Below are 9,304 nucleotides of genomic sequence, written 5' to 3' on the forward strand. Positions count from 1 at the left end.
TATGGTATTTTATATCAATGTGTTTTTATTTTTGTGGTATTTTATATCAATGTGTTAATGATGTGTGGTATTTCATATCAATGTGTTAATTGTATCGTATTTTATATCAATGTGTTAATTGTGTGGTATTTTATGTCAATGTGTTATTTGTGTGGTATTTTATATCAATGTGTTTGGTATTTCGTTTCAGAAAACAGTGGCAGTGAAGAAGACGATGATTTAAATGGGAAAAGTTTAGGTGAGTGTTGTGCTGCTGTCAGCAATAAAATAAATATCCATGACCTGTGTGACTTCCATGTTAGAACAAGTCCCAGCAGGCTGTGCTGGTTATAGAGGTGACTTCATGGATTGGGCGCAATGACTTGGTTGATTACTTGTCATTGTACTCTGTGTGTCATTGTACTCTGACTGTGTCATTGTACTCTGTGTGTCATTGTACTCTGTGTGTACTCTGTGTGTCATTGTACTCTGACTGTGTCATTGTACTCTGACTGTGTCATTGTACTCTGTGTGTCATTGTACTCTGACTGTGTCATTGTACTCTGTGTGTCATTGTACTCTGACTGTGTGTCATTGTACTCTGTGTGTCATTGTACTCTGACTGTGTGTTATTGTACTCTGACAGTGTGTCAGTATACTCTGTGTGTCATTGTACTCTGACTGTGTGTCATTGTACTCTGGCTGTGTGTCATTGTACTCCGACTGTGTGTCATTGTACTCTGTGTGTCATTGTACCCTGACTGTGTCATTGTACTGTGTGTCATTGTACTCTGACTGTGTGTCATTGTACTGTGGCTGTGTGTCATTGTACTCTGACTGTGTGTCATTGTACTCTGTGTGTCATTGTACTGTGGCTGTGTGTCATTGTACTCTGACTGTGTGTCATTGTACTCTGACTGTGTGTTATTGTACTCTGACTGTGTGTCATTTTACTCTGACTGTGTCATTGTACTCTGACTCTGTGTCATTGTACTGTGGCGGTGTCATTGTACCCTGTGTGTCATTGTACTCTGACTCTGTTTCATCGGAGACTTCTAGCCCTTATGGCACCTTTAACATTAACAAAACTGGTCAGGGCTAGTGGGCTAGTGCTAATCCTTTATCACAGACATCCCATATTCCTAGTACTATGACAATCTTCAACAAAGACAACCCATATTCCTAGCACCATGACAATCCTTTCACAAAGGCAACCAACATTCCTAGCACTATGACGATCCTTTCACAAAGGCAACCAACATTCCTAGCACTATGACAATCCTTTCACAAAGGCAACCAACATTCCTAGCACTATGACAATCCTTTCACAAAGGCAACCAACATTCCTAGCACTATGACAATCCTTTCACAAAGGCAACCAACATTCCTAGCATCCCCCATGCTGGGTAAATACAGGACCATGATCCACAGTCATATGTTTTTAGATTGACCCCTTTATTTCCAACCTGTACACAAGTAAGTGAGTGAGTGAGTGAGTTGGGTTTAACGCCGCTTTTAACAGTATTTCAGTTATATCACGGCGTGTCAGCTTAATGTGGGAGGAAAGCCCGAAGTGATGCAGGTCTCAGACGTTTACCACGTCGGTGAACCCAACGAGCACATGTATGGTGCTGACAACCCTAGAAACATAATCGGGGCGAACCGGGATTCGAACCCACAATCATAGGTTTCTTGCGTGCCCAAGGGACGCAACTCTGCTCAGCGAATCGCGGCGCCTTAGACGACTGGGCCACCCATGCACCCGTACACAAGTAAGAATAGCTTGCCTTTCAGGCCTAGAAGAGGTCCTGATTCTCAGTAATATGATCAATTTTCGAATTTCATAACAGAAATATTGCTCTGTTTAAAACCATTCAGTTCCAAAGTTTCAATGGCTTTTAAGTTAAAGCAATTAGGACAACAAACACTGAAAACAGTGGTTGTGTTTGTCTTCAATCATTGGCCATGATCTGCTTCATGAAAGTACAATTTTGTTCGGCTACATTGATAGAAATTACACCAATTGCGATGCTGGTGGAATAAAGTGGACAAGAACAGCAGGTCCGGTTGTAAAATGTGATACCTGGCATGTTCAGAGCTGTTTGCTCATTAGACAGAATGGGAACTGACAAGCGTTGTTATTTATCCGAGTTATTTACACAGAAACTACTTAGGGCGGTAATCACACAAACCAAGCTTAGGCCGAGATGGGATTGGGGGATAAATGGAGCTAAAATAGCCCTAATGTATCACCAGTCAATGTACTGCTGTGTGGTCAAATGTCATCATTAATATTGGTGTTTAATAACAATAATGACGGGTGTGGATAAATATCGGAGACGGTTTCATTGGTCTTGTTACAGGAAGGAAAACGAGTTCAACTTGCTAGACTTTGTCGAGTCATCATATTCATTTAAAGTAAACAGTTTCTGTGATATAAATGATTACGTTGAAGTTGCAACATAGGTTTTTATGACACTATTCAAACAGCGTTACATAGGTTTTTTTTATATTTGTTGTGTATATCTACAAAGTTATTGCTTTTAGGGTGCATGAGTGGCCCAGTTGTCTAAGGTGCCATTGTTCGCTGTGCGAAGTTGCTTTGCTTATGCGCGCCACAAACTTATGATCATGGGTTTGAATCCCGGTCCAATCCACTAAATCCGTGCTTGTGTGTTTCACCAAAGTGGTAAACGTCTGTGACCTGCATCACTTGGACTTGAGTCCCAGATCACCCAGTAGAGATCCATGGCATGTCCCAGACACATCCAGCAGAGATCCATGGGTCTAAGTCCCAGGTCACCTAGTAGAGATCCATGGCATGTCCCAGACACATCCAGCAGACATCCATGGGTCAAAGTCCCAGATCACCCAGTAGAGATCCATGGCATGTCCCAGTCACATCCAGCAGACATCCATGGGTCTAAGTCCCAGATCATCCAGTAGAGATCCATGGCATGTCCCAGACACACCCAGCAGAGATCTATGGGTCTAAGTCCCAGACTCATCAAGCAGAGATCTATGGGTCTAAGTTCCAGGCTCACCCAGCAGCGATCCATGGGTCTTTGTCCAGACTCACCAAGCAGAGATCCATCGGTTGAGTCCCAGACTCACCCAGCAGAGATCCATGAGATAAGTCCCAGACTCACCCAGCAGAGATCCATGGTTCTATGTCCACGACTCACGCATCAGAGATCCATGGTCCTATGTCCCCGACTCACCCAGCAGAGATCCATGGTTCTATGTCCCCGACTCACCCAGCAGAGATCCATGGTTCTACGTCCCAGATTTACCCAGCAGAGATCCATGAGATAAGTCCCAGACTCACCCAGCAGAGATCCATGGTTCTATGTCCTATAGACTTACCCGGCAGACATCCATGAGATGTCCCAGACTCACCCAGCAGAGATCTATGAGATGTCCCACACTCACCCAGCAGAGATCCATGGTTCTATGTCCCCGACTCACGCATCAGAGATCCATGGTCCTATGTCCTATAGACTTACCCGGCAGACATCCATGAGATGTCCCAGACTCACCCAGCAGAGATCTATGAGATTTCCCACACTCACCCAGCAGAGATCCATGGTTCTATGTCCCCGACTCACGCAGCAGAGATCCATGGTCCTATGTCCTATAGACTTACCCGGCAGACATCCATGAGATGTCCCAGACTCACCCAGCAGAGATCTATAAGATGTCCCACACTCACCCAGCAGAGATCCATGGTTCTATTTTCCCGACTCACGCAGCAGAGATCCATGGTCCTATGTCCTATAGACTTACCCGGCAGACATCCATGAGACGTCCCAGACTCACCCAGTTTCATAGGTTTAAGTCCCAGACCTGCATCACTTCTGGCTTTCCTCCCACATGAAACAGACATGCCATGATATGAATGGAATACTGTTCAAAGTCGGGTTAAACCCAACACACTCACTCATGAAATGTGTGTAAGAAGACCGAGCCAGCAGCAGTCTAGGCTGAGCCAACCTAACACTGATGCTGATGATGTTTGTTGCTGCTGCTGACGGGGTTACCCCGAGGTTCATTCAATCTAGTTTGTAAAGTTGAGCTAAACCATAAACACATGTGAAATAACAGTGTAAGATGGGTTGACGGGAGTGCAGATTAGTGGCAGGAAAATAGCTTTTACCAGCCATGTTAAATCTGGGCTTTAGAAGACACTGACAAAACAGGGGATTAAAACAGCAGCAGTGATCATGATGAATGATGGGAAGTCTGGGCACAAACTTGAGGGAGATTGTTGACTGAGTATGTAGCTGTCAGATGTTGTACAACTGTCAGCAGTGGTTCAGCTGTATCATGGTGGCCTTTGGCTGATGGATGGCACTGTGAACATACAAACTCTCATGTCTTTGTCGTGTTTGTTGTATGGCAGCATGGGTGGCCAGGCTGTCTAATCGTCTGTAATTTACCAAGCTGAGATCAATGGTTGAGTCCCATACTCAACCAGCAGAGATCCATGGTCCTATGTTCCTGATTCACACAGCAGAGATCCATGGGATGAGTCCCAGACTCACCCATCAGAGATCCATGGTTAAGTCCCAGACTCAACCAGCAGAGATCAATGGTCCTTTGTCTCCGATTTACCCATCAGAGATCCATTGGTCTATGTCCTCGACTCACCCAGTAGAGATCCATGGGTCTAAGTCCCAGACTCACCCATCAGAGATCCATGGGTCCGAATCCCAGATTCACACAGCAGAGATCCATGGGTCTAAGTCCCAGACTCTCCCAGCAGAGATCCATGGTCCTATGTCCCAGATTCACACTGCAGAGATCCATGGGTCTAAGTCCCAGACTCACCCAGCAGAGATCCATGGTTCTATGTCCCAGATTTACCCATCAGATATCCATAGTCCTATGTCCCAGACTCACCCAGCAGAGATCCATGGTCCTATGTCCTATAGACTCACCCGGCAGAGATCCATGGTCCTATGTCCCAGACTCACCCAGCAGAGATCCATGGGTCTAAGTCCCAGACTCACCAACCAGAGATCCTTGAGATGAGTCCCAGACTCACCCAGCAGAGTAAGCACTATACCCATGGGTTTCATCAAAGTCATAGATCTGCATTACTCTGGCTTTCCACGTTAAGCTGACACTATGTGATGTAACTGTTCAAAGCCGTGTTACACCCAACCAACTCACTCACTATCACCCCTGTCACAACTGGCTTTCTTCCTGTATGGTCTAGATTAACCAATGTGGAATAGAGCTGTTCAAAGCAGTGTTGACCCAACTCACTCACTCTCTCGAATTACATTGTTCTTTTTACAAAACTGGTATGGGTGTCATTTAGGTTGTATTCGGTTGTGTTTCCAAATTGCAGGGCACTCTTCCTCTGACAACTATGAGAACGATTCCATGGTGCGGTCTACGGGTACGGACGACATCGAGTCGTGGCGGGATGATATACGCTGGAGGCTGAAGCAAGAGTCCGAGTTCCTCGCCCAACTGCGGGCTCGTCGACAGCGCAGCGAGAACAGCAGCCAGACCACAAGTGATAACGAACAAGACCCGTGAGTAGACCTTTGTTTGTTGCTTCACGCCCCTTGCAGCAATATTAACGTCCCTTTCAGCAATATTACAGCCATGTGATGACAACCTGTAAATATGTGTGTGTGTGTGTGTGTGTGTGTGTGTGTGTGTGTGTGTGTGTGTGTGTGTGTGTGTGTGTGTGTGTGTTTGTGTATGTAAGTTTGTTGTTTAACGCAGCACTCAGCAATATTCTAGCTATATGACAGCGGTCTGTAAATAATCGAGTCTAGACCAGACAATTCAGTAATTGACATCATGAGACTCGATCCACACAATTGGGATACGATAACATGCATCTACCAAATCTGTGAGTCTGACCACCAGATCCCGTTAGTCGCCTTTTACGGCAAGCGTGGGTTGCTGAAGATCTATTCTACCCTGGTTCTTTATAGGTTGCCTAATAATATTACAGGCCAAAATTGTTGCTTGGAATATGTTTACAAGTGACACTTGTGTTGTGTTTTTCAGCTACATTCCAGACGATGGTGAGTCGTACGTGAGGACAGACGATGACAGTGCCCTCAACACAGATGACGGAGAGTCCTTCGTTCGCACCGACGATGATCGTAGTGGAAAAGGAGTGGAGACGACTGAGAATGCTGAGCTATATGACAATCATCCTGGGGTAAGGGATATACAGCTATATGACAATCATCCAGGGGTAAGGGATATACAGCTATATGACAATCATCCAGGGGTAAGGGATATACAGCTATATGACAATCATCCTGGGGAAAGGGATATACAGAGCTATATGACAATCATCCTTGGGTAAGGGATATACAGCTATATGACAATCATCCTGGGGTAAGGGATATACAGCTATATGACAATCATCCTGGGGTAAGGGATATACAGCTATATGACAATCATCCTGGGGTAAGTGATATACAGCTATATGACAATCATCCTGGGGTAAGGGATATACAGCTATATGACAATCATCCTGGGGTAAGGGATATACAGCTATATGACAATCATCCTGGGCTAAGGGATATACAGAGCTATATGACAATCATCCAGGGGTAAGGGATATACAGAGATATATGACAATCATCCTGGGGTAAGGGATATACAGCTATATGACAATCATCCTGGGGTAAGGGATATACAGCTATATGACAATCATCCCGGGGTAAGGGATATACAGAGCTATATGACAATCATCCTGGGCTAAGGGATATACAGAGCTATATGTCAATCATTCGGGGGTAAGGGATATACAGAGCTATATGACAATCATCCTGGGGTAAGGGATATACAGCTATATGACAATCATCCCGGGGTAAGGGATATACAGAGATATATGACAATCATCCCGGGGTAAGGGATATACAGAGATATATGACAATCATCCCGGGGTAAGGGATATACAGAGCTATATGACAATCATCCTGGGGTAAGGGATATACAGCTATATGACAATCATCCCGGGGTAAGGGATATACAGAGCTATATGACAATCATCCTGGGCTAAGGGATATACAGAGCTATATGTCAATCATTCGGGGGTAAGGGATATACAGAGCTACAGGACCATCATCCAGGGGTAAGGGATATACAGTATTATATGACAATCATCCTGGGCTCAGGGATATATAGCTATATGACAATCATCCCGTGGTAAGGGATATACAGAGCTATATGACAATCATCCTGGGGTCAGGTGTTAATATTTATGTTTGCAAATCAAGCATGGGAATTCTTGGGTAGAATTGGCCCCCTGTAATCTCCAGCTTGGAGTAAGTGTTGATACAATGGATGGGCGGTCCGACAGGTGATGTATGATGGGGCTTAGGCTTTCCTTCATTCGTTTTTACTGGTGAAATTAGCCTTGGACTGGTAATTCTTGCGACCGCCATTCCCTATGGCCCGGCAAATAAAGTACCTTATAAATCTTTGTTGTTGAACAAAACATTGGCGATATTCATGTAGGTATATTTTTCGAACGAATACTATAATTGTTTTCTTTGTCCCACCAGGAGTTGATGACAAGCAGTCGGTACACCACCGACGAGGAAAGCTACCTGCAGACAGACGAGGAGTCGTACATCCGGACCGATGATGAGGAAGGTGGCAACACAGACTGGGAGGAGTCCACTCGCAGATGGGTGAACCGATGATACATCTCCAGGCTGGTGGAGCCAGTGTAAATACCCTGTGTTGAATAGTCGGACCGTAGCGCACATGGTGCATGAATGATCATGTTGACTTGCATACCACGACCATTCGTCTGGAGAGGTCAGCCGATTGTGTATATACGCCATAGAAACAATGATTGACAACCAAGTCTGATCTGCAAGCGATACGGGAATGTATAATCCTGCTTGGGTGATAACAAATGTGTGGGTGATAACAATGATATCACATTGTGCTTGGTATGTAATACGTATTAAACCAAGAAGTATACTGGCAGCCATTTTGTATTAGGCAAGGAGCACATGTGTTGTGTTGCCATGGTTACAGGACGAACGAGCAGCTGATGACCAAGAGAATGTGATGACGTCTGTGTTCAAGAATTTGTGTAAGATAGTTTACTGTTGTCATGTGGTGGTACAAAAATCACTGCACTTCATGACCTATTGTGTATTGTGGAGAGAAAACATTGATGTGAGTCAGATTGAGGTAAGATGTCATGATGTGGGTCGGCTTGAGATATGGTGTTATGATGTTGTTTGTTTGTTAGTCCATCCTGTGTCTGCCCTAAACGTGACAGAAAGAATAACTGGAATAGTATTTTTCATCATATAGATATGTATCCAATGCAAACAATGCAATGCCACACGGAGGAGCTGTCTAGAGTCGTTTGTCATTCATGGAGGAGCTATTCACAGGAAAGATTGGATGGAAAATATTGAGTGCATGTCTTAATTTACACTAAAACCAAAGTTTTCAGGAAAGGATTGCCATTTTTAACACATTCACTGCTAATTCATGGAATATATGGTGCTGGCAACAAGTTCTTTGTGCGCATATCAGAATCAAATATGTCATAACTGTAATTTAGTTTCAAAGTTGCAATACCTAAATAGTGCTGAGGAATGCAGTTTTTTGCTTAGGATTGTGTTATTTCTTGTTAAAAATGAAATCTTTTCTTGCCCTGTCTGAAACCCACAATTGCATGAGCAACCTGGATGTCAATGCTTTTACTGTCCTGACATTTGCTTAGATTTACAGGTTATTTAACTCTTGTTTAAAATGGCAAATTTGATCTGGGTTTTCTTGTTTACGATGCTCTGGCTGACAGGATAGATTCATAACTTGAGCATCAAACTGACAATTTTTTGTCCAGATTTTTATTGACGCCAAATACAAGCTGTGTATACTTTCGAAAGAGAATGAGATAGGGAAATAATTTTGACTTTGGGAATTTAGAAAGAATCTGTTCACTTCCATGTAACTGAGAGCAAATATAGGTTTGTCATCTACCACTAATGACTACATGATGTTTTAGAACTGTTTCTGGAGTGTAAGTTGACATCTGCCTCTAGGGGCTAGTTGATGTGCTAGAGCTGTTCGTGGTATGTTGGTCGATGAAGCTAGAGCTATTCCTGGTGTAAGGGTCGTCTGCCACTAACAGTGAGCTTTTCCTGGTGCATGGGTCAATTTCTGCCACAAAGCTAGAGCTATTCCTGGTGTATGGGTCGACGTCTGCCTCCAGGGACTAGTTGATGTGCTAGAACTGTTCGTGTATATTGGTCGATGAAGCTAGAGCTATTCCTAATGTATTGGTCGATGTCTGCCACAAAGCTAGATCTTT

The 9,304-nt window shown here is 44.0% G+C and overlaps 1 protein-coding gene across 2 annotated transcripts in view; it reads left to right on the plus strand.

The window, feature by feature from the left end:
• Window positions 1-9,304, plus strand: part of LOC139478679 (dystrobrevin beta-like) — a 173,257-nt gene extending 163,953 nt beyond the window's left edge. For both annotated transcript variants that reach the window (XM_071261245.1, XM_071261244.1), the window contains 4 exons: window positions 191-238; window positions 5,336-5,525; window positions 6,013-6,169; window positions 7,527-9,304. In XM_071261245.1, the coding sequence (XP_071117346.1) occupies window positions 191-238; window positions 5,336-5,525; window positions 6,013-6,169; window positions 7,527-7,667 (536 nt within the window). In that variant the 3' untranslated portion in view covers window positions 7,668-9,304. The remainder of the gene's footprint in view (window positions 1-190; window positions 239-5,335; window positions 5,526-6,012; window positions 6,170-7,526) is intronic.

This window comes from Haliotis cracherodii, unplaced genomic scaffold (genome assembly GCF_022045235.1).
Source record: "Haliotis cracherodii isolate W230 unplaced genomic scaffold, xgHalCrac1.p SCAF_4, whole genome shotgun sequence".
Classification (NCBI taxonomy): Eukaryota; Metazoa; Mollusca; class Gastropoda; order Lepetellida; family Haliotidae; genus Haliotis; species Haliotis cracherodii.